Below are 26,133 nucleotides of genomic sequence, written 5' to 3'. Positions count from 1 at the left end.
AGTAAAGACGACAATACACAAGGAACCTTTTCTAGACAGCCCTATTTTCCTACTGTTAGAAATCTTTCATGATTTTGCTATGATTGCAACCTGATTCCTGAGAATATGATCAGTTCATAGAATTGTACTAGATTTAACAACTAAATTACTTACCTGCAGTGCTCAATTCAGCAACTGGATGACTTTGGCTGTCAGTCACTGCCTCCTCCTGGCTTTCTTGAGTTTCTACCACTGATGCTGTATCTTAAACAGAAACAGATTACCCTAAGTAGCACTGGCTAAGCCAAAAGTTACTTAATTTTGAATCCACATTTGACTGGTAGCTTACTCTTGTTTAAACTGAAAAGTGTACATTGTTTTGAAGGACAGCAGAGCAAGAAGCAATCAAAAAAAAGTTTTAAAGCAACAGGTGGTGGGGAACCAAGACTTTCTGTAGTTTAGCAGCTTTGTCTTAAGAAAGGATATACTTCAGATAACTTGGCAATACTGTGTTTTAATTCCCAGATTCATTACAGTTGTGCTCCTTGTAAGTTATCTGTTCCTATCAGGACAGCTGTTCTGAACACCATGTTCTCTGATCATCTATATTTTAATCTACTCCATTGAAGTAAAAAGCCAACAGAAGTATCTTATACCTGCATTAGGTTTGGCCTGTATCGCTGAAACAACTGACCAGCTGAATCATAGAACAGACTGCCTGTGTAAGAGTTGGCATGCTGTGATCATTCTAAAGCCCAAACAGAAATATGTTTGAGACTAGAGCAATGGCTTTCATAAAGCTGATTTCTCAAAGACCAGCTATTTTATTCAAGTCACAATTACAGGCTAATATCCCTAGGTATTGGTACAAACCAAAACATTTAAATGTTTAACAAGAGAAGTAGGATTTAAGAATAATAGTTTCAGGTCAAAGGTTGATATTCTTGAGTATAGATGCCACTAAGTTTATCTGATTTTATTCCGGAAGCTATTTAGCTAGCAGGAATAACTGGCCTGATGTGAACACTCCGGGGAATGTTTAGAACTTTAAGAGGCCTCCAATTGCCTGGAGAGCAGTCCTTGTCTCTAATGAGTCACTGGGGCTAATTGGACATCAGAGTAACTCCTTACAGAACTCCGAGGTCACGGTATGTAACTCATTAAAAACATCGAAGAGTTTGAAAAGAGAAAAGCCTGTCATCATGCATCAAAACCACTCTCAGGAACTGAAAAGGTAACGGAAAGAAAAATGTCACATTAGATGAACAGAAGGGTCATACTAACCGCTTGTTAACTGTTTACCTTTTTTCTCCTCAGTAGGACACTTTTCTGACACTTTTTTTTCAAGTACAATTCCTGCAAAATCAGTAATAACCTAAAACAGAAAAGTAACTCATATCATTCTAAAGATTTAAAAGATATACAGAGTAACCAGTCTACATGACAGTTGCTTTAGACATCACAAAAGTTTTCTGAAGAAAAGTGGTATTCATTTCACTTGGGGTTAGGTCACTAGTATCGAGTTTCATCATTTTATGTCTTTTTTTCCACTATTTTTGGACTACTCAGATGATCTAATCAGCATCTCTTTAGCAAATAAAACAGTTATTTTCATCCTAACTAGAAAAGTTTGCTTTTTTAATTAAAAAAAAATAAAAAATAAAAATAAAACAACAAAACAAAAATAAAATAATAATTAAAAAAAAACAAACTTAACTTCTTTTATACCTTTCAGAAGATAGAAAAAGAAAGCAAAGCACCAGGTAAGTAGCTAAGCTCTCCACAGATCTTTCCAAAGTGCTCCAACATTTGCTCAGCCTAACACACTGCAAGGAAACTGCAAAGGTTGTCTCATTTTAAAAAAAAATAAAATAACACTCACAGCTACATACAGTCAGATGCTTTACAGCAACCCTGCTCATATATCAAGACCTCAATAAAACTAGCACAACAGAACAACTAATTAAAAAAATTAAAATCAAAGACAGACTAGCCAAGACATTAGCTTGCCAATAAGGAGGTATGAGAGGGGAAATGCACAAGTGTAAAGGATTGTTGGTCCAAGACCCAATGTGATTTGGTATTTTTGTTCACGAAATGTAAAGTAAATATTTAAGTCACTACTGTTGCCAAAACCAGAGTGACAAATAAATACAGAGTACATGGCCCTCAGGAGAACAAACCAGATGACTGTATTAAGGTAATTACTTTTAAAAGGCCCAATTAACCAGCTAAAATACAGACTCAGCTATCTAGGAGCAAGAAACAATATCACAGGAATAGACTTGGGAGAACAATCAAGAAACATGGAACAGTTCTACAACTGAGCACTATATTAATAAATCTGGTACCCAAATACCGTGTACAAAGAATTGACTGATTTTTAAACTAGAAAGAGGTATAGAAAGAAGAGTCAGTGGAATTGCTTGCAGGCTAGTAATACTTTATACTGTCAGAGAGAGATCTAAATAAAATCTTAGGTAGGAAAGAAAAAAAGAAAAGAGGTAATTAAATAAGAAACTTTACAAGGAGAAAGTCCCAATTATTAGTGGTTCTTCACTCTATTTGGGAAAGTATAATAATGGCCAGATACTTAAGATGTTCCTCTGAAAGCCAGATCAAATCAAGTAGGAAACATGCCTCAGAAGTGAGAGTGAATAACCACTAGAACAAATATGCGACCTTTGCCAATTCCTGATAACTCAGAGTCAAGTTCTAGAGTCTTTCTGGAATGTGTGCTTAATGTTTAAAGCAAAAATTATTAGTCATAACACAGGTATGCCAGATAGAGCACAAGGGTCTGCATTTGAAGCATCAGACCGTTCAGTGCCACTATTTTAACCTTCACCTTCCAGAATTCCCTTTGCTGGTAGTACAACAGATACCCAAATCAGCTTGTAGGTCTCTTCTGGCTACTAAGGTTATGGCAATTGTAGAGAAGGAGAGAAGGGACCTCAAAATGTTAAACCTAGAACAGTCCCCTTCTGTTGATTGCCCCCTTCTGTTAACTTCAATGATGATTACTACAGAACTAATTGGAAGCAAACAGTATCTGATCATCTCTACCACTGTAGAAATACGACCATATTTAAGCACTACAGGAATACAGACTACCCATCCTGACTGGCATAGAGGTGATGAACACAACACACAAATGCATTTAATTCTCCATACCGCCAGCGCTTTGTCATACTGTTTGGAGGAAATATATAATTCAGCTGCTATATTAACATCTTCCATAGAGACAAGACTCTGGTGTTTACTAAAGGCTTCTTCTATTATCTCGATAGCAGAGGTGACATCATTGGCTTCATAATAACTCCTATAAAATGCAGATATGAGACATTAAGTATTTGAGATAACTGATAATATATACTTTGACCACTAGCAAGAGGCTTTTCATATTTCTTTGCCTTAATGTTTTCTTTGTCTTCTTGAAAATATCTTAATTAGGGAGAGTAAATTACAAAAGATGGTGAGAGAGAGGGTAGTTTTTCTTTCCTTATAACTTTTGGCAATTTTCATGTATTTCAAATAATTACCAATAATCCCCTATATATTCAAATAATCCCCTATATGTTGGGATGTTACAGGAATTTTCATTCAGTATCCCTTGCCTCAAGCCAGGTTATCAATGATGTGTTGCATTAATCTAGTTTTACAAAGAACTCCAATAATCATATTGTTACAATACACTTCTTGCATTTTTGGTGCATTTCACAACCAAAAAAATCAAAAGACTTAACTGTCTTTGAAACGGTCCAATAACAGGTTTCTACAAGTTATGCATGAGAAAGCAGAGGTATAAAGCAATTAAACAACTTACTGAAAACTAAGATTAGAGAGCTACACACTTGAACCCAAAGTCTCCTCTGTCTCAGGAAAACTTCTGTGACCTGATCTGCTCTCATTAGCAGAACAGCGGAAGGGGCAGAGATGATGACCAGATGATGGCAGAGGGGATGAGACTTACTCCAGAAACAAATGTTAAACTATATTTAAACTATACTGCGTTGAAGACTGCATCTCAGATTTAATACCTTGTTTCACTCAGACTTGCTGGCAAGGAGATTCCAGATCTCTAGTGATATTATACAGATATAATTGTATACAAGTACAGTACATTTTTGTGTACTGTAGGTATGTTCTCAGTAACTAGTATTTGCATTTTATTCTCATATTCTAAGAGAACCTTTCTGTGATGATGCAATGATCACGCACAGGATAATTCCCACACGTCAGCCTTTGGAAGCATCACAACATATGTGATGCATGGGTGCATGCTTGTATGTGGGTCATTCCCAGCAAAAACACCTGCATGATTTCAGCTACACACCCAGCTTGAATCACCTAAAGAGCTTTTAATACCAGCTTTTGAGAAACTCTGGGAAACGAAATCACACTATTTTTAAGTCCAACTTACTTTGCCATGTCTCTAGCCAACTGCATAAAACGCTCTCCATCAGAGGGAGACAGGAGATTCAAAATACGCCTGTAGCCATCCATAGCATTCTTATGTTCCCCCAGCTGTTCGTACAGGCTTGATCTCTCCCATAGATAACGCACGTTGGTTGGGTCATACTTCAGAGCTGCAACATGAAAAAGCATACTAGTAGCCAAGTTTAGAAAAAGGCAATAACAAATTTCATATTCGTCTACTTGATTACTCCACTGCCAAAGCCCTAGCAAACACCAGCAAATTTAAGTTGACAACAGATAACAGAAAAAGCTGTATCAATAAATATCCTGAGGAAAGCAAACCAGATTGAAACACAGGTACATGCTACCAGAAATAAATTCAACTAGGACTCTCTTTTTCTTCTCCAAAAACATAAGGTAACATCACTTGCCTACTGACAGAATATTAATGGACACATCATTACATGCACAAGCTTTTTGTAAGAAAAAGACACCCTATGATAAAGATTCGTGAATCTTTTACCAAAGTCTGGACAGAAGTACCAGAATCTTAGCAAACTGAAGCAAACTAAATTGGAAAGCAGGAGAAAACAACACGATTGCCATTAGCACCTAACATTTACTTTAAAATATTAAAATTGCTGCTACCTTACCTTTTGTGTAGCAGAAAACAGCCTGTTTAATGTTATCCTGTTCTAGTGACATTTCTGCCAGTCTAACCCATTCCTCAGTGTCACTAGGATTTAAGTGAGCTGCAATCAGTTCAAACTGTAATGACTTCTCCATATCACCCTGGTCTTCATAGATCATGGCAAGAGTGGAAAAGGGCTCATGAGCAAGAGGAGCTACAAAAAGACAGAGAACAATTAAGAACTATTGTTTTAAAACCTACTTGAAAACAAGAAACTTCTCTTTCTTCAAACAACAGATATTAGAATTAAATGAAACATCAACATTATTGTTTCAATTCAGAAAAAAAATTGCAGATAAGCTTCCAATTCCTTTTTTATAAATCATTAAACAGCCTGACTAAACCTAACAACAACCATTTACAGCATTTTTTCTACTCTAGAAGTTATGCCAATAGGTGTTTACACTTTGGTTGTAGTTTTACAAAGACAGAAGTAATCTGTGGAAAGCTGTAAAATTAGGGTGACAGTTTCTTCTCTAAAGCAAAATAACATAAACGCACTGCAGATTCTTAATTTCATGCTAATTACACAATGACATTCCTTGTACTGTGTATTTTCATCATCAGTGAAGCCACACTGAACTTCCTGATGCACAAGACAATTTCACCCCACTCTTAAAGCCAGAATTTTTTAGCATTCTAAAATACCTTGTCGAATGATTTCCATGCACATCAGAATAGCCTCCTCACGTTCTCCTCGTGCGAACCTGATATTGGCCTCTCCCATCAGACCTCTCAAGGCACGAGGAAGTTTGCTGCGAGGTCTTCTCTCCTAAATGGAAAAGGGATATTGATATTTTTATCAATGATGCAGCTGTGCCCAAATTCAGGAGACAACAGTACACTTGCGCTTTACACAACCTAATAACAAATTATTTAAGTGCTAGCAATATCAAAATGGCCAACCAAAATATCTGCTAATTTTCATAACTGACAGAATAATTCTGATATCTAAAATAAATAAAATCCAGACACTGGAAAAATTTACTTCATTATTTTTGAAAGTTTCCAAACAGTATTCTTCTAAAAAACAAAGACAGGACGCCAACACAAGCAGAAGTCTCCTACACAGAATTATTTTCAGGCAAGTCTCTCAGCAAGTAGCTAAAATCATGCAAACTGGCCTTTATTTACTACATTTTGCAAGATACAAAGAAGTTACACAAAAGTTTAAATACTTGCTTTCATCATTTTCTTGGTCTCTCGATTTAGGACCATCTCCAACACAAAAACATCTCCAGCTGTGGGCTGCTCAGGAGTTTCTTCTTCCTCTTCTTCTTCCTCTTCGTCATCGTCCTCCTCTTCATTTTCCCCAATCATGGATGCAAAGACTCGATGAACAGATTTACTGACGCCATCTGCAGTTTCTCCTGGTTGAGAAAGAAGCAGAAAAGGCTTGTAACAATCAAAAGCACACACTGCTTTATTAGGGCAAATACAGAGAAAACAGAATTCTTCATAATTAGTAGCCCACTTAAAAGAGTGGGCTTATTCTATAAGAAAAAGACCTACAGAAATGCAGAAGAGCTTCTAACAACCTCTTTGGTTTTCAAACACTGGGTTATTCATCACCAATGCCTGGTATTCCCAGCCTCTAACATTTTTTGGATATTTGATATGAACAAACATAGGGATGAACACAGAACGAAGCAATAGTTTATTCAACATTTTTCTCGATCCATACAAGAGGAGCATATTAAGTAATTTTCAAGCACTGAACTGGTCAGATGGAATAAAGCTTTTCAGTTGAAGAGGCTGAGTAGACAATCACACTAAACAATAATGCAGCAGACAATTTTTAGAAATAATTTAAAATAAGATATTCTATCTACTCTATCCACGACAATGAGTACCTTTTCACTTGTGTAAATGCAAAATCCACATTATTAACATATCTCCAGAAAAAGAAATAACAAAATTCTTTAGCATAAATAAACATATGATGCTATATGTCCAAAATAAATATGCTTAAAGCATATAATTTTAGACACATTCACCTTTTTCTTTTTTAAATTAAAACCTTTAATTACAAACTTAACCCAGGGTTATAACTGCCCACAAGTTTATTTCAGTGCAAAAAGAGACTAAAAGCAATCATTTTTGCTTCGTTTCTCTTCATCTGCTAGCCATCAAAATACATAGTGTTGGAAGGTTTGAGTTGGAGGATTGGGCATCTAAAGATTTGATAGAGACACACAGACAGAATAAAGTTGTGACTGAAAAATAAACCTACTAAACTTTGCCTATGGACAAGAGGAACTTTGGCTACTACACCTGGGCTTATACATTTGAAAGTCTTCAGAATATATTTGGTTATTTTTATTCTGACTAAAAAAGATTAATGTAAGTTCTCTCTTATTTCGCTTTCTTTGGCTGTAGATAACAGAAGACCAGCTCTGAACATCAGTGTATCAAAAATGATGTTAACAATGAAATTTTCTATCATTTTTCTTCTGAATTCTACTAACAACTCTTTAAATAGTGATAAATATTATCAATGCATCCTTGATTCTACAGACTTCTCGAGACCTCTGTGTTCTCCGTAATAAGAGAAAAATTAACACTATATTATTGGGATATGTTTTCTCTTTGATAAAGACTATATATGTATACACATATGTCTACACATTGTTCTCATCAATGTGTATAAATACCTGAGGTGCGGGAGACAGAGGGATTTGGCCAACCTCTTTTCAGTGGTTTGTGGGGACAGGACAAGAGGTAATGGCCACAAGATGGAGCACAGGAAGTTCTGCACCAACGTGCGAAAGAACTTCTTCAAGGTGAGGGTGACGGAGCACTGGAACAGGCTGCCCAGGGAGGTTGTGGAGTATCCTTCTCTGGAGATATTCAGGGCCCATCTGGATGCCTACCTGGGCAGCCTGCTCTAAGGAACCTGCTTTGGCAGGGCGGTTGGACCCGATGATCTTTCGAGGTCCCTTCCAACCCCTTCAATTCTGTGAATCTGTGATATGAAAAAATCATAGGCAGAATACAGAGCAGAAGACCACAGCTTGGAAGTACTTCAGAGGCATCAGTAAAAGGCATCACCAAGGCATATGTAAGATGAGACAATTTAATCCTATTTTTGATATTCAAAAGAAAAAGAAAAAAAAGAGGAAGAATTGAGAATTTGCAGTGAAAGTAACAAAAGGAGTCCAAGAACCAACACAAAGAGATCAGAAGTCACACTTTGCTATCTCACAGTATTGGCAATGCCACAAGATATGCCCTGGCCAGTGCGGGAAGTACATATTCACTTTCTAAAGTCCTGTTGTCTGAAACAGACTGCAGTGCTACAAGGCCCAGGCTCAAATCCAGAACCTGAAGCATGAGATCACCAAGCAGTGATACAAACTAAACAAAGTGCTACTCCTACCACTTCCTACAAGTCCTTTCATTATGTAGGAATACCAAAGAAATTAAGGTTATTTCATTAAGGGATCTAAGGAGACATTACCATCACAGTAACCGCACACAGAAAGCCATCCAGGGAATCCATAGCCAGGAATATCCAGCAGAAAAATAAGGGAAGAAATAAACCTAGGCCCTCTAATCAGGACAGGAGATAACTAAGCAGGAGGGAAAAAAAAAGAAAGAAAGAAAAAAAAACATAAAAGCAAACAAACCCTCTTTTTAGCTACTTTATTTTACTTTGGATGACAGTGCAGGTAGACAACACTCTCATACAGTAAAATCAAATATTCTGAAACACTCAAGTCTCAGCCAAGAAGGCTAGCAAAGAGATAACCACAGAAAACCAAACCAAAACACAGCGAGAAGACTTTCTGAGATGCATTAAAAACTTAAAATGTATTTGTAACTTTAGATAAAGTAAATAATAGAGACCAGATGGTTAGCAAGCCAGGAGGGGAACAAACAGAGCTGTTCCCAGAAATAAATGACCAATTGGCCATATCCAGTCCTTTAAAAACACTTAACAAAGTTAAAGCCTAGATATGAATGGGAACATCCTACAAAGACATACACTGTAACAACGTGCTTCAGTACCCATAGGTTTGAAAGAAACTGCCAGGTATTTACAGAAAGCCAGCTATCAAAGAGCAACTGCTTTCAATCACTTTTAAAATATATTTTTCACAGAAATGATCACGTTAACATTTACCCTCTGTTTCATCCTGACTGTGGGATTTCCCAGATGCTTTTCTGGATGAAGATGGAGCATCGATGTCTTCACTGTTTTCCTCAGCAGATGCATTTTCACCATCCTATGCACACCAACAATATTATTTATAAGCTCCGCAATGCGACTCATTCCTGTTCCCCCTAATCTTTACAATTAGTATTTAGACTATGGGATTCCAGTTTTTGCACTGCAAGGGGACACAGGTGTGGTACATGCTGTATTTTTAAACGAATAAACCCAGCATCATTTGCTTTAAGATGTTTATGTTCTTATCAATGTGAGGTGACGCAGGTGGTGACTATTCACGTTACTACTGACTTAAGAGATTCCGTTACTTGTTTAGCGTTACAGAGAGGTAACATGACATAGGCAACTGTATAAAAAAGTTATAAACGTGTGACACCTCCTTTCAGGAGCCGGCATTTGTTGACACAGAAGGAAAGCTCCAAACAGCACTTCTTAACGCGGCAGGAGGACCGCCTCCCTGACAGCCCGGCTCCAGCGGACCCGCCGCCGGCAGGCTGCTGTCAGCACTGCTCAGGCCCCGCCACCTGCCCGCTCCTGCACAAATCGGGCCGTGTAGTCGCTTTCAGACGCCGTCCCTCCCCACATTTACAGCTGCCGGGCAGCCGCAGGTGCCCCTTCAAACCCGGCCGGCGGCGGGGGGCAGCAGCGGGGCGCTTGGGTACACCCAGCCCGCCTGGGCCGCGCCCCCGGCGGGTGTAGCGCAGCAGAGGGGCCTGGCCGACCTTCTCGCGGCTCTTGCGCTCCTCCCGCCGCCGCTCGAACTCCTCGAAGGAGATCTTCCCCTCCAGGTAATCGATCAGCTCCGGGCTGAAGCCCGACATGGCGCCGGAGACGGCCAGGGGAGTGAGTTGAGGGCGGGACGCGGGTGCCGCCGCTATGGCGCCCGGCTCGCCCCGCGCCCTCGAACACGGGTTCCGCGCCGCTGAACCCCCGGCAGGTCTCAAATCCCTGCTTCTGCACCCCAAAAAGCGGACAGAGGGCGCGCTGCACCCTTCTAACTCCAGGAGGGGGCCTCGGCCGTGGCTACGGGGGGGTGCGGGACAGCGTGAAGGGAAAGCTAGAGCCCGGCCCCCTCCCAGCACCGCGGCGGGTTAGCAGCAGCTAAGGGGTACCCCACACAGGTGCTTCACAACGTCTCCTTCAAACGACCCGAGAGGCAGCATTTGTTTACCTACTGCGAACAAAGACACGTGGCAGAAGGGAGAAGCCCCCCGTTGCACTCCCCATTTATTCACGTTTTAACACAAAAGCAGCCCAGCAGCACACGTTTGTCAACAGACAGCAAAGAGCCAGCTACAGGGAAACGGCAACTTGCACGGGCAAAACTGTGACACAGAGGGGTTTCTAAAGTGCCGTATAACAGGTAAAAAGGCAAAGCAATAGTGGTTTGCTGTGAGGTGTGAAAGTTCAGAAGTTAACACCTGAAAGAGAGGGGAAAAAAGGGCATTAAACAAAGCTCTTCTGATCCATTTCCAAATTGACATGCACAGTACTCCTTGTGTGGAGCGTTTTTGCTTGTTTCTTTACTGACAAACACTTGGCAAAAAATAATTTAGTATTACAATCTAAGTGCAGCCTTCACAGTTACTCATGCTAAGGTTAGTGGAGCTGTACTTATGAGTAAAAAATATATGTTATACAAACCTAAAAAGCCTTAGCTGAACACTGATCACAAGTGAATCTCTTGAAAATAGTGGGCAAACTACCTAACTGCTTAGATTCAAATCTTACTGAAATTTTCACCTATTTCTAAAATGTGAGAAGAGTTGTTCACCTTTCCTCAGAATTGGCACTATTCACTGACTTTCAAAATGAGCTATAAAATGATTTATGTGTTACAGGGTGTGCTAATACATAGATAAGATAGCTGAGAAATACCTGCTATAATTTGAGGCTGCATTTATTCATAATGCAACCTTGGCCTCTGTCAATATTATTTCATATTTACAGAGAGATGTGAATGAGTTCACAATCATTTTATTCAACCTTCAATTTTAGTGGTAGAAACACGGAAAACAGCACAAGTGGACAAAGATGTAAACAATGTACGCTTTGTTAGTGCAGTATCTTACGTGTAAATTAATTTTCTTAATATTCATGCATCACGTGAAATAAATAGTCTACAATTTTATTAATAGTCTAAGTTACTTAAATAAAATCTGCCTTCTCTATTACGTGTACATTTTCAGCATTCCTCTCCCCATGAAAAAAAAAAAGCCTGGTCTATATAAATCTGCACAAGTACCACGTGTTATTTTACAGAAGTAGTAAACACCTCATAAATCTCTACCTCAAATAATTTCCAAAGAACTTCAGGCATGAGTTAAGGTGTCACATTTTTCATTTCCTCTGAAGAACAAGTCGTTTTTATACTTCAGACAAAAGTGAGAATCACTTGAATTCAAGTCTTTCACTGGCTTACATGTAACAACATTAGAGGAAAAGGCATCCTCTTTTACCTTGGTTCAGCACCATCTTTTAGCCTTTGAAATAATTTGGAAAAGAATTTTTCCTTTCTTCATAATCTGCAAATGCAGAAGCAATAGGATCTGAGTAGAGCATGACAGGCCTCGGTCCTTCATTGTTCATAGTGAAAGTAGCTGGGAATTTTCTGAGATCAAGACCCCTGCCCGAAAAATAAGCCTGGAGCGTTCTGAAAAACTGAACATATTTCGTATGTGAAAACAAAGCATGCCAAACAGACATCAATTATTTATACTGAAACATAGTAGATAAAACATTTCCTCCTATAATGGATGAAATCTTCTATTTTGATCATAAACTGATGCAGCATAGGCAATATAGTTCAGACTCATCCAATCTGCCCATGGCTGATAGATAGTGTGTAAGGACCACCAGCGTTTTACTGGTGATCCACACTCCCAATTGGACCACAGAAGATTCAAATGTTACTCCTTTTAAAGCAGACACAGCAAAACCCTTGCTGAGGGCAAATAGTGCAGTTCTGTTAAACATTTCTCTAAAGACATGTTCTCCAAGAGTTAGCAGCAGTGGACAATTGATTTGAATTGGCCCCTTAGATTGCTTACAAGTAGAAATATTTAATCAATGCTTCTTTAAACAGTGGGGAAAACTGTAAGAAACTTCCCCCTCCCCTCACAAATTGCTTATAAGATCTCGCAAGTGATTACTTTCAGATCTTTTGCTACAAACAACATGTCAGATGGAAACTTACCTGTACATCTAGAAGATGAAACATGTAATCAACAGAGTACACATTTGAAAGAAACATAATAATCATTCCTCTTCTGGATCATAAAATGAGCATCCGTATAATCAAAACATTTTTAAAAACTAAACCTGCTGGATGAAGATCACACTAAGAATGTCTCTTCAGTTAAGGGGTACATCTAGACTGAAGAATGCTTATCCAGTTGTTGTTATTGGCTATACAAAGTGCATAGTTACTAAACCTCTCACCTGTATATTAGTTGACAAAAAATCTTGTGACAGAAAACACAAGAAACACACAAAACTTAGACTATCCTTCTTGCAGTATTTCCTTACCAGATCTCTGTTTCTAGGGTTATCTAGAGGTTTCCATTTTTCTTCTGGTTGGAAAGGAGCACCCTTTGTCAATCCTCTTACAGCCAATACTGTATATAGACCCAGGAGCACCACTTTCCACATGTTGAAGAGATGAACAGACTACCTGTTGGAAGGACAAAGATCCAGGCTCCAAGTCCTACAGAACTGTCACTGCTAACAAGTAAAGCTAACAATCCAAAGGAGCGCTGCAAATTATCCATGGCAAGGAAAATCTGCCTACTACAGATCACATCTGTGTGCTATCGGCTTTTTTGGTTCTACACTAAAGTACTAAGAAGAACAAATTATTCTAAAGAAGTGTTTCCCTTAAAAAAGCTATTTCTAGACACTGAGTTCCTTCCTTATGAAAGGGACCAGTTTGATGCTTAACACAAGAAACTGACATTTGTAAATTTACATTTGTTACTACATTACAGCCATTTTAATTGGCTGATAAGTTAAAGTATCCAGGTTTTGTATGCTTCCAAGGATAATGCAAAACTATGGCTTAAGATCACATAGCTCAATATTTTTTAATTGCATGAAATGAAAGTGCACTACATACATTAATAAGTGCAATAATAATACAGTCTGGTATAACACACTAGAGACTTGTTTCAAAACTTGATTCAAGAGAAAAAATAATCAGATTCTACCTTTCACTCTCTTTAAAATAAAGCTTACCAGTGAATATGGCTCTGGCTTGCCCCTTCTTGGTTAGTCTGCTTGTAATCTGTGAACGAACTGATCTCTGTACTTATATTTCTAGTGGACTGTAGGTGGGTGTCAATGACGTTAGCAGTTCAAAAATACAGTAATGATTCCATTTCCATCCATGACATAAAGACCCTTGAGAATTTCATCCTTAATACTCTTAAGACCTGTTGCTATTGAACAGTGCAGTGCAAATTCCTCCTCCCTAAGCTGCATTACAGAAAATTGGTGGTAAGCATATAATAAGTTTAATACAACTTCCAGCAGAGATAGCAGAGCTCTATCAAAATATTACTTTTAATTAAAAATAATTAACCGTATCTACCAAACAGTGACTAACAGATAATTACAGCTGGTAGAATGGTTTTCAAGCAAGATGAAATATGGATCTTTTTCTTGATGCTGGAGAGAGAGAGAAAAGTAATGTCTGTTTCCAAAACCATAACATTTTAATGAAAGCGTTGCTTTCCTTCTCTGATGTTATTGACAGTCAATATGCTCCTGTCATACTACAAACTAAGACAAAGTGCAAGAAGGACTATGCTAATTTACCTTGGCTTTATTTTGTAGTATCCTTCATCTCAAAGCTGCTCAATATTTTTTGCTTGTACATTCACTACACTCTTATCTCTAATATTTAGGTGATATTTGGTTAGTATCACACAAAACGCATCTCTAAAGAGACATTTTAAGACTAATTTTTGATAAGATAAATCTTTATCTTACCCCTAATGATGACTGTTTGTTTTTCCTGAGTAGAAGGCTTTACATCTTTCTTGGGTTTCAATACTGAAAACTAAAACAAAAGCCTAACAATGCTCTTCCATGCAGACAAAATTGTGGGCATCTTAACATCATTAGTGATAGAGTAATCAAAATTCTATCAGTATTAATGTCATCACTGCAGTAAGTGTTGGCTTATTGACAGCTTGACAGGCTGACAGCTTATTGGCAGCTTGACACCCAGAAGTTGACTTATCCAGCTTGTATATTATTCTATAGTGTTGAAATAAAAAACATTGTTGAAAAAAATTGCATAACAACAGAAAGATCAGCAGCTTGCTTAATTTTCCAATACCAAAACACCCTTAATTCTGAAATTTGGTGTAAAATTAGGGCAAAGTATAATATATTACTTAGTTTGAAAAAAGCAAACATAAAAAACCACCTTTGGTTGTCATATCTGTTCTAGGAATAATTTCTGGCATAGCAGAGTATATATATGTAGCCACAGTTATGTCACGATTGTCTGCATCTCGATTACCAGTCTATAAAATGAGGATTTCCCTGTTTTGGAATAATGCCTATAGGTAGGTTTCATCCTTCTCATCAGATATCTGCATCATATGTAGCTCAGAATTTACACTTATGACCCACAGCAATTTCATGATTTCCTCATCACTTTGTGTAGAAGACACAATAAGCTGCTGCTACAGCTGTTTAAACCAAGCTGCTTTTATTGTTGGTGGGTTTTGTTAGTTTTTTGAATGATATGGTATTTTACTATATATTTAGGGGTTCCAAATCAAATACCCATAGTCTTCTGCAGAGCCAAGGTAAAACATCTAATGGAAATTACAGAAGGTTTAAAAAACAAAGTAGCCTCATTTCCCAATCCACCTGCCTCTAAAATCAATTCTAAAGAAATTTACAAACAAGCTACCTCTCCATTTCTGAAGGAGGGAACTATATTTATATCATTAAAAAAAAAAAAGACAAACAGAAAAATTTCATCATCAGACACAAGGAGAATTAGGCCTTTCATTTAATTATGACGGGAAACTGCAGTCCTGGATTTCATTAGGGTGATAAAGACTTGTAACTTTAAGATGGTTTAAGGAACAGTTTAAACTATGCATGGAAATACCCTAATTTCTTTCCAAAACATTGTCCAGTTACTAAGCAGACATTTTACAGCATTCACCTTAAGATATTTAAGTTTACCTTAAGATATTTAAGGTAAAATACCTCTAATGGCTTATATTCAACAAAACTTAAAATATTTTTGGGGGTTTTGTTTTCTTTCTCTCCCCCAGATGGGAACATGGACAGAGAATCATTCACTCAACTTGCTTCTGTTGAGGAAGATTTCTTAATCTTCTTCAACATGACTTCTGATATTTTCTATTAGACTTTGGTTTCTTTTGCCAGAGACACCAGGCTCTGTAGCCAGAAACGTGGTTTGGAATTTTATTTCTGGCACTGACTAAATAAACGTAAACAAAAGAGAGATTGAAACATCAGTTGGTAACAGTTCACCGTAGTGATGTTAACTTGCATATGAGAATCTTTGATCATGATTCCTCCTACAGTCAATATATAATCAATTAGTTAATGCACATTTATGCTGTGTACATACACAATCAGTATCTTTAAAGCCAAGAACTAGTTTAGTTTCTTTTTAAGACAGGAGACACATAGCTATCTGAAAATTCACCTATATTTAATCACAGTCAAGACATTTTCTGCTTGCACTCTGATGGTACTCACTGTTGAGGTCAACAGGTCTCTGATCAGCTTGGTTTTCATTTACTTACCTTCAGATAAGCACAGGTGTATACACAGCTTTGCTTTCCTCCGCTCCCCCTTTGTAAATGCATGTCCAGTGCCACGTCTTCATTAGTCAGAGCACAAGAGCACTTCTGGTGGCAGGCCGTCAGCACACAGCAGTGATAAAGAAAGCAGGAATGATTCAGTTCTGTTGCCTAAATAACAGATTTTCTAACCTGAATCCCATCCCATCCCACCAAATTTATCTTACACCTATTTAGCTTAGACCTGTTTCTTCTCTACAACAGTTAGTACTACTTGGCTATCCACATTATTTTGTTCACTAATCATTTATCCAGTCTGAACATCTTGTATAGCTAATATATTGTTTTAGCAAAACAGTGTTTTGATCCCAGTTATTCACCTTGTATGTATTTCTCCATTGCCTTCATTATAAATATTATCATCTTCCCCCTGGGACTTCCTGTTCCAATTCTGTCAGACATCTTTAGTTTATACCATGATCACTGCAATAGCAAACACACTCCCCACCAGCACTGGAGTGAAGTCCAAGCAGGCTACCACAACTTGGTGTCTGAGTCATAACAGGCATAAAACAGATTGGTCCGTGCCAGTGGTTCAAACCTTTCCAAACCTGTGATGGCAAGGTGACCACATTTTCTCACAGTTCTTTTCCCTCTTTAGAGGTGTCCAAAAGTCATTTGTTAGCATCTATATAAGTTACCTTCTAAATCAACCAGAAGTTCCTCTAAAGGTAATGACTGGAAAGGAAAAAAAAACCTTGATTTACAGTTTGGGCTTACACTTCAGATTTAACTTAAAAAAAAAAATAACAACAATAATGGAAAAAAAAGAGCAGGCAGGTTTACTTCAGCCACCGTTTTATTTTTCCCCTCTATTCTATCATTTGATTTATTCCGAAAGAAAACCATGGGGGGGGGGATACGCATTATGTTTAGACAGTAAAACATAGCAAGGTCTTTTGTAAATTTGAAACAAGCATTGTTGCTGTTGGACTATTATGGTACCCCCTAACAGAATTCAGACATTTTGGTTGACTGATGAAGCATGTGGGCAAGCAAGAGATTCAATTATTATGTTTTCCTGTAAGTGATCTTTTAAAAAAAATCTCCACAAAGTTGTGTTGTTGTTTTCTAAGGTAGAAGAATTTAAGCTAATTGTTAGAGAGAAAAGTCTGTTTAGACTTACTGCTCATTTTAATGTATTTTATGCCAAAACATTTTATTTTTAAGATAATTTAATTATAGTTCTTTCCTTCAAAGTCAAATATAAGTAGTATACATTGATACTAAAGTACTATTAGTATAGTTAGACTGATTGAACAAAATTGTATCCTCCTTTGAGGACAGTAGCTAGTTTAACAAATGCTTTCAAGCCAGATGTCCAAATTCTGCATTTTAAATGTGGCCAAATTTAAGCACTAGGTTTTTCTCAACAAACTGCCTACATAGAGACACAGCTTTAGTAATTCAAATCTTCTGAAAGTGGCTATACCAATGACATAGGCAATATGGCACAGTAATATTCATATATTTTTAAAATTCCACTGAAGCTGAAAATGTTCATTGCATTGCTTCTTCAGTTTCATGCAAGTTACTTCAAAATAAAAATCCTTTAAAAATCCTGTTCTGGAATTAGAAGCAAAATCAAAACTATTAGTTTATTTATAGAACAAGTTTTATGCATATGATGCTACATATAAAATGCATTATTCAATAAACCTTTTTCCACTGTTTTACATTTCCGATTCATGATAGCAAGGCACATATAAAAGCCTAACATGCATGAGTTAAGATATTGAGACAGGCTTCGTTAAGCATCTTTACTGTATTCTACGTAATATGTGAAAAAAGTGTCTGTTATGTAAAGTAATGCTCTAACCACAATGCTTTTGTTCACTGTTTTTATTTTCTGCTTAGAATCCCAAGTATTACAAGTTGGAAGGAAAAGCACCAAACTGCTCCACATCAGTACCTGAGCAAAGACTAAAGGCAAATGTTCACCACAACACTCATTAGCGTGTTTGTGCAACAAAAGTACAGGTAACATTCACAACACTCTACAGAGTATGATTGTTAAGTGGCACTTTTTGTGAATTACAACCGTTTATACTAATGCAACCATGTTAGAACACCATACAAAAATATACAGAAGTGTTTATTTAACAGAACATATGCTATACAGTGTACTTTAAGTCATGCACACTTTAGTTAAAAAAAAAAAAAAAGATAAAAAAGACATGTTAAGTACACACTACAGACAGGGAAACCATCAAACAAAACATGAAAGTCCCAGCGTAGCTCCCATTCAAGTTGCCTTCAACTTCAACAACAACAAAAAAGGAATGGTTCAAAGCACAGTTTTGAACAACTGAGATTTCAACTTTCAGCAATTTAAACATTAGCTGAAGATACGTATTCTCCAAGGTTTTCTCAGCATCTCAAGACAAATACTTCGCTGAAGCTTATTACATTGCGTGAGTTGTAGAGAACCAAGAATTCAGTTATAACTGTTTTAAAAAGCACAATAATTTATTATAGCATTATTCAACCATTTATTGATAATAATCTGCCAACATCTCCAGAAACCTTTAACAGTTAGAGTTAGCTCCACCTAAAACACCACGTTTACACTAGTTATATAAGAACTCTAAACAGAGGAAGAGTTAAAAGTGAGGTTGCTCGTTAACCAATAGATTTCTCCAAAAGTTATGTATGTGTCTTTCAGTGATATAAGCCCTCCTAGCAAAAAAAAAATAGACAACTCCAATACCCATCAGCTAAATAGGGTGTTTTGCCCAACATTATGCTGTCTTTTGCTTTGGATTACTAGGCCTGCACAATTTTTCTAGATTCACCATCATAAAAAAAGTCTTAAAAGTAGTTCTGCCCTCTCAATGATTTTCATACTAGTGTTCCTGTAGCCAGGATGTCAACAATGACTAGGATTACTGAAATATCATCAGCACAGAACAAAGAAGATCAAGTTAGGCAATTGGATCAAGAGTTTTAAAAGTCCTAAACTAACATACAGAACGAAGTAGCAGGGAAGACACAAAAATTGCATGTTTCTGTTGTTCCACAACAAAATCAGGATTATGACAGCCAGATTCAGATCTCCACAAAACAAAGTTAGTAACTTCTATTTGTATCGCTGCAAACAGTGACTGTGATCACCTGACATGAAGTCATCGTGTGTGCATTTTTAAATATCCACAGTCCAATGATAGTCTTTGAGATATGGCATCTCTAATCAAGAATCAGTCTTACTTAGTACTACTGAAAAACAATAGACTCAGAATTTGGGGGGCTTTGTTCAAAACAAAAAATTCTATAGAGAGAACTAAGAAAAAAACAGAGGTCGAGAAGTGGCTTTCCTAAGGTCTTCATATTAAAAATATATACTATATATTTATATTTACACATATGTATTTACTACATCAAAGCAGGATTTTAGGATCTTGAATATTTCTGTTTCTTTAATAAATTAAGAAGAACAGAATGCAGACACCTATTTTTTTCAATCTTTTCAGGCTTTTATATATGAATACTTTCCCTAAAACTTGAAATCACTTATTCAAACTGCTGGAGCTTAAAAGCAAACAACCCCCACACTACACCCAAACCACCTTTTCGTCTCACACTGGTGTAGATATTGATATTCAATGGCTTAAATATTTTGCTTGAGCTACAGTTTTGAAGAAACTAAACAAAAAATTAGAATACTTAGACACACAGAAGTCAAGCCACATCTGAGACTAATTTTCCTTCCCTATTTTCCTTTTTGTCATAATATAAAGACTTGAGAAATAAGTCACTAAAGCTTTCTGACTTCGAGTGGTGATTCCAAACCACAAGTACACCATACTTCACATAAATCTTAATCTCTGCAAATGCAGTAAAAAGGGAGGAGGGGTCAAAAAATATTCTCCCCAAATCAAGTTTTAGTATGATCCACACAAATATTTTTGGTTGATTTCAAAAATGAAAAATAAAGCTACAGAAGTCTACAGGCTACGGTTAGAGTGTATTAATTTGCTGGTTTAAGGCACAGGTTTGTTTGTTTTGCTTTAGAAAGCTACAAGTTTCAAGCCACAGTGCGGAATTTCACATTTCAATTCTGATCTGGCACTCTAATTATATATGTCATGTCTACTTTTGTAGACTTCTGTAAAATATTTCAGTTGTTACTTACTCAGGTCTCCAATACTCTGTTCACACTCAAAGCAACACAAATGGAAAATACGGAAGCCTGAGTTGATCCCAGAAGAGTGCATTTAACATTTAAAAAAGCTAAACATCAAAACACTTGCATGCTTGGCATATGCCTTGAAAGCATTTATGCAGTTGGAGGAAAAATAAGTCTTTGCTGGTATTTCAACAAAGACGCAAAACTTCAATAAAACAACAGTCCGTAGGACAGACGCTCTGTATCTTCACTATGTCATTTGCAATGCCTACTGTTACTGTAAAGCCTAAATTTTGTGCTACAGCAGAAGGATACTGCAAACCAAGGATAGTCGTGTATGGAAGCAAGAACTGGAATGATGTGCTGCAAAATAACAGGTCTGTGTGCCATACCCGGATTTTATAGACACAAGATTAGCTCTGATACTACACACTTCCTACAGAATTCAGACCAAAACCCATCAATATCTGCAGAGAGTATATGTTTACAAGATTTGTTCATGAATATATGAGTTGCAAAAAACGTATGCATGTAAGAATACAGAATGAGACCCTAAATCTTAAACCAAATTAAGGTCAAAATATCACAAGTGTGACTGGTTTCCATCCTCAACACAGTAAGCACGTATTTGAGACAGTTATATGCTGAGATACCTGAAGAATTAAAGTGGTGGGCAGATTTACTTCAGTAAAAACTATAGAATTTTCTCCCTAAATACTTATATTTATTTTAAAAAGCAGTAATGTTTAGTAACAAGATGAAATGTATACATTTTAATCTTTTAGATAAAGATAACCGTCCTGATTAGAAGTTTTGAATACATTCTTCCGTAAATAAGAAAATGCATCAAAATACAGGTTTTTCAAATAAGCCTTTTAAACACTTAAGGGATTGTACTATGAATACTAGCTGGAAGTTCTAGCTCTAAGAAAAGGTAGAAAAATTATTTTACTTTTACATAAATACTTTTTTTTTTCCAATTGTCATTCCCTGGCAAACATTTCCAGAGGTATATAACAGCAGCACATAGCTTTAGGGACAGAAGTATGTTTCTGCTAAAGGAATGGCGATGAAAGTTTTAAAACTATTTACAGTACAGTGCTAAGTGCTTATAAAAGCTGGTTTGATTATCTTCCAAAAAAAGAGACGTAAAAAGTCAAACCTGAAAACTAAGTGACTAACATTCACAATGAAATATAAAAGAAACAGTAGGAATTCAGTCTGTTCTATAGCTAACAATTTCCTAGTGGCTTAGTGACTTACAACAGCAGCACAATTAATGAACAGACACCATAATCACCTCCAAAAATATTTTCAGTAGCTCTGATTATTGACGGTCTATAAATAGCTGCTCTATTTCTGCAGTATAAACAAGACTTTTGTCTTGTCTTCTGTACAATTAGTGACATTCAGTACTCTAGGTTCTTGTCCTTTGTTTGTTTGTTGCTTTTTTTTTTAATTCCCCTTCTGATAGCTTATAAAAACATAAGAGGCACATAAATAATTCTTACTTTGAATGCATCCTGAGATACAAACCAGAAAATGTTTGTTTCACATTTTTGTCTTGTTTATCATACTGCTCATTACTGGATTGAACTAAACTTTATCAGCTTGATCAAAAAGGCTTCTTAAATGTTTAAATTTATGCACAGGCACATAATTAACTTCATTTTTTAACTTTAATTTTCTGTTCTGTCAAGCACAGAAGTAGATATATCAGATTTCAGGAAAAAAAGCCAGGTGACAAGTTTATAACCTTGTTACTGGAAAACAGATGGAGAATTCGACTTCATATCAAATACCAACCAATACAACAATCCTTTTTGCTTGTTTTAAGTATCAATGCATTGTTTTGTTTATTCTCTAAAGCATGACTCTTTAAAGGTAGCCCGATTAGGGTGACTTTCAACATAGTTGAAAAACTCACTCACAGGCAGTCTCCATTCCTTCTGCAATATGTTACAATTACACTGTTCGGGTTTTTTTGTTTGGTTTTTGGTGTGTTTTTTTTAAAAACTTTGCACATGAATACTTAGCAATAAATTGCTATATGTATCGTCTCACTCAAAAGAAATCAGAGCAGAACTCCAAGTTTTACAAATAAAATTAAATGGAATTCCAGTTACTAAACAAAAAAGAACTATCAGACATTTCATACGATGCAAAAATGTGACATACTCCAACTACCTTTTAAAGGAAAACTGAACATATCACCTTTGGTAATTCCAGTTAAGTGGTAACACTTTTTCTATACCATACAAATATGGACCTTTATGACCTGATAGCTACAGGTGTAGCTACTATTATTGCAGAGTCACAAGACCGTGAAGAAAATCCACGTTTGATTACATCAACCAAAAAAGATTAGAGACTTCAAGAGGAATTCAAGTTATGGGGATCTCACTAAAAGATTCTCATTAAGTCTCTCCCCTACCTCCACCCTCCCCCTCAAAAGACTTTGCTGTACAATTAGTGACATTTGGTGGTCTACGTTCATCTCCTGTGGTGGTGGTGGTGTTTTTTGTTGTTGTTTATCTCTGTGTGTGTTTGTTGTTGTTGTGTTGTTTTTTTTAAACTCCTTCTCTGATAGCTTATAAAAACATACAAGCCACAAAAATAATTCTTCTTCTGAATGCATCCTGAGGTACAAGCCAAAAATTGCTTGTTTTACACACCATAATCTCCATCTTAACATGCTGAACATCCACATGGATAAAGTACAGTGGTTTTGTGAAATTAATACCTCAACTTCTGAAAAGGAACAGAACAACAAATTTGGAGTCTGCATGTCAGCAGGGATCCTCCCTTACAGAGCAGAGTTCTAATCTATCACAGAGTAGTCTGTGCCTTCTCCCACAGTCTGAAGTTCGAAGGATAAACAGAAATTTTGATTTAAATGTATTAAGAGACATTCCAATATATTTCCCAAAAATTGTTTTATAACCACAGCCTACTCAGATAAAGGGTATTTCGGTAATACCTACACTTCCTCATGCAGTCAATTAAAAGTCCTTTCATTGGGTAGTCTACATTTCTGCTCAGATTGTAAAGGTGGATGTGGCATAACTAGAAATTTGCAGAATAGAAGCCTCCTCTCCAAAAGGAAGATCATAGTATTTACCTTAAAAGCAATTTTAGACATTTATAAAATCTTTTCATTCATCCTCTCTTAGAACGGTATGAATTGTCCTCTGAACTTCTCCTAGTACCTTCAATGATTATACATGGAATCCAACTGTGATTAAAAACCTAATCTCTTGAACAGCTAGTTAGACAGTCCACAATCACTGCAAAATCCAGATGCACATCTCTGAGAACACAGTTTTCATCAAGCAAATGACACACAAAGCACACAAAATCCAAACTAGCAATAAGACTTCCCCTACTTCACCCTCTGAAGATAAGTACCCTCTGGAAAGAGGAGCATTAACAGAGAAGTGATAAAGTCTGGGATCTCAGACTAAGGATTACATTTGTTTTTTTCCTGCCTCCACCTTGAAAATCATGTAGGAATCACCACCCAAAATTCTGTAACCCATTTCATTAGGAGTCTTAACAACATGAACAAAATTCACAGCTTAAAAAATACCATTAAATGAAAAATTTGGTGCTATTCTTTGCTGCTGTAATTCAGCATGTTTCATGCTGTCGGATTTTGGAAGCTATCAAAGTTGCTACATGCTGAGACTGTTTCCTCTCCTTATTCTATTATTTTATTCCACCAACAGCTCCAAAAAATGAGCTTGTGTATGAAGATCTGATTAAGATGGCAAACCAAAATCAGAAGTAAAATACAATAAATACCAAGTAAGTAAATACAGTAAATACCAAGTAAGTTTGGCAAGTAAGCCAAATTGATCACGAAGACCAAGGAAATGATCTTCCACAGAAATCAATCTTGCACATTTCACAGACAGCCTTTTACCAGCCCCAGTGTGGTTCTGTCATTTTTTTTCCACTCACAGCCACTTGAAAGTACAGAAACTACTCTATTCTTCTATGTCTGAACAGTAATTTTTAGGTTAAATCAAGCTACAAGTATATACAGACAAATTATCCTTTATACAAATACTGTAGCATATATTTGGTTAGATAATATCAGGATATAACATATTGAGTTAACTTTTCTGATTTACCAACACTATGTATAATCTAACCCTTTGATTAAAATGTTAAGACTGGAAGACCAGCACAGCAATTACTGACACCAGTGACAGTGGTTTGATTAGCTACTAATAACCTTTTCAGTTAAAGCAGTTTTAATGACTTACCGATAGCTTGAAATGCTGACTTGTTTATAAGGTGACAAAACAAGTTCATTGTGGAAAGTCTGTGTGAATTAATAAGTCTTTCCAGCCAGCTCAAATGAATTGACCCTAAGAACAAGCTAAAAGTAACTGAGGCACTTTAGGCAAGAACAACAAGATACAATAAAATCAATGTGTCAGGATCTATGGCTATATTAAGAATATACTCAATTGACAGTAGGTAGCAGATTTCCTGGTATTATCCATATAAAGTAATTAAGCTGGTATAATATTTCCATATGAAGATGACAGATATCTCAGATAGTGGAGACAGCTAACACAGAAACAAGTGCTCATCTCTACGCAGAATCAATACCTCATTTTAACCTAATGGTTAGTGTGATTTCTTCTGCAGGCAAAACACGTACCCAGGAGATGAAATTCCTTACACACAGCTATTCTAGGCATTGTTATAAATGGCAGTCACTGTAGCATCTAGGCACAAAGATAATACTTTACGCAGAGCTAATAATTATGGTCAGTATTTGCCACTATTACCAAGAGTTCGTCCACACGAGGAAGTTAGCACAGCATGGCAAGGCATGAATTTACAGTGTTGTAACTTAACTATTCCATATTAATTTACTGTATGGACATTTACTATAAGATGACTGATTCTCCATTTATGATAGGAAAAAAATTGCCTTGCCTACCTGTAAACAGTGCAATATAGCAACTGCGCTGTAAACTCACACCATACCTCAACGCTTGCTAGCTTCTACGTATGGACAGAAAAAATTGGCAATGTTTTAAAACAAATTGTTTATGAATCTGCTGAAATCCTTCCTGAATAGAAAGCTACACAGAGTATTGTTTTTTCACTCTCACAAGAAGTAAAATGTATAAGACTTTCAATAATCTCACAAATGTTCCACAGCAACTGAACAAATACTTTGATAGAAATAGCAGTTCTATAAAAGCAGTACATTCTGGTTCGTCTAGACACAACTGTGACAGCTTTTAAATGTAGCATAAAATGATTAAAAGTATACTTGGCTGTGTAGTTTTTGTGATAGTCACAGTGTGCTTGAAATTTATTCAGTTTTAACCAGCATACTTTAGACCTGCAGGATACGCAAGTTTAGGACATATGCATTGCACAGCATACCGAGTAAAAAAAGTCTGTTTAAACAAACAAGTATAGTGAAATATCAAAGTGTCTGCAAGGCAAACAGTACTGATGTTATACTAATAAGATTTATGTGCTTACACACACACATTTTTAATTCACTTAATTTTCACAGTCAGGAAATAAACACCATGAAAAGCTTTCTAAGCAACATGAACAGAACTATAAACTTTTTGTGAAGTATTCATGGTTCTGTCATCTTTCCCAAATAATCCAAATTATCATGTTAATCAAGGCATTTCTTTGTTGAAATTTACCCCCTTTCCAGAATTACTTTCTAGGCTGCAATATTCTTCTTATGTATAACCAATGTTACACAAGACAACATAGTACATGTAGAAGAAGAGAAAAAGTTACAAAGTGGGGTACTTTGTATAAATGCATTCGTCCAAAAGCCAACATCGCAACAGACAAAGGGAGTGGAACTTTGGCTGCAATCTTCAAGAGTTTA

At 36.6% G+C, this 26,133-nt stretch overlaps 3 protein-coding genes and 1 long non-coding RNA gene across 7 annotated transcripts in view; 1 reads left to right on the top strand and 3 right to left on the bottom strand.

Annotated features, from left to right (window-relative positions):
• Positions 1-10,102, bottom strand: part of GTF3C3 (general transcription factor IIIC subunit 3) — a 23,066-nt gene extending 12,964 nt beyond the window's left edge. For 2 of the 3 annotated variants that reach the window (XM_035571737.2, XM_035571730.2), the window contains exons 1-9: positions 9,986-10,102; positions 9,216-9,318; positions 6,272-6,459; positions 5,738-5,861; positions 5,052-5,243; positions 4,403-4,568; positions 3,154-3,301; positions 1,264-1,354; positions 154-243 (exon numbers count right to left, since the gene is read on the bottom strand). In XM_035571737.2, the coding sequence (XP_035427630.1) occupies positions 154-243; positions 1,264-1,354; positions 3,154-3,301; positions 4,403-4,568; positions 5,052-5,243; positions 5,738-5,861; positions 6,272-6,459; positions 9,216-9,318; positions 9,986-10,084 (1,201 nt within the window). In that variant the 5' untranslated portion in view covers positions 10,085-10,102. The remainder of the gene's footprint in view (positions 1-153; positions 244-1,263; positions 1,355-3,153; positions 3,302-4,402; positions 4,569-5,051; positions 5,244-5,737; positions 5,862-6,271; positions 6,460-9,215; positions 9,319-9,985) is intronic. The other variant, XM_035571745.2, reaches the window with a different exon arrangement.
• On the top strand, positions 9,953-24,053 carry LOC126913353 (uncharacterized). The gene is made up of 3 exons (XR_007708493.1): positions 9,953-10,051; positions 17,978-18,100; positions 23,975-24,053. It is a non-coding gene; the product is annotated as an uncharacterized LOC126913353 (long non-coding RNA).
• On the bottom strand, positions 10,421-16,138 carry C6H2orf66 (chromosome 6 C2orf66 homolog). Of its 2 annotated transcripts, XM_035571766.1 has the most exons (4): positions 16,064-16,138; positions 12,792-12,936; positions 11,723-11,924; positions 10,421-10,684 (listed from the first exon to the last, which is right to left on the bottom strand). In XM_035571766.1, the coding sequence occupies exons 2-3, from the start codon at positions 12,912-12,914 to the stop codon at positions 11,742-11,744; spliced, it is 306 nt and encodes a 101-aa protein (XP_035427659.1). In that variant the 5' UTR covers positions 12,915-12,936; positions 16,064-16,138; the 3' UTR covers positions 10,421-10,684; positions 11,723-11,741. The 2 variants fall into 2 exon arrangements, with proteins under 2 accessions (XP_035427659.1, XP_035427650.1); XM_035571757.2 differs by lacking the exon at positions 16,064-16,138 and having other exon boundaries at positions 12,792-13,399.
• The window catches only part of PGAP1 (post-GPI attachment to proteins inositol deacylase 1), a 34,559-nt gene continuing 29,648 nt past the window's right edge, over positions 21,223-26,133 (bottom strand). Inside the window, exon 27 of the mRNA XM_035571717.2 lies at positions 21,223-26,133. Within this exon, the coding sequence (XP_035427610.1) occupies positions 25,995-26,133 (139 nt within the window). The 3' untranslated portion in view covers positions 21,223-25,994.

Source organism: Cygnus atratus, chromosome 6 (genome assembly GCF_013377495.2).
Source record: "Cygnus atratus isolate AKBS03 ecotype Queensland, Australia chromosome 6, CAtr_DNAZoo_HiC_assembly, whole genome shotgun sequence".
Lineage (NCBI taxonomy): Eukaryota > Metazoa > Chordata > Aves > Anseriformes > Anatidae > Cygnus > Cygnus atratus.
Note: the sequence above shows the minus strand (reverse complement) of the source record. Positions and strands in the feature narration are given on the sequence as shown.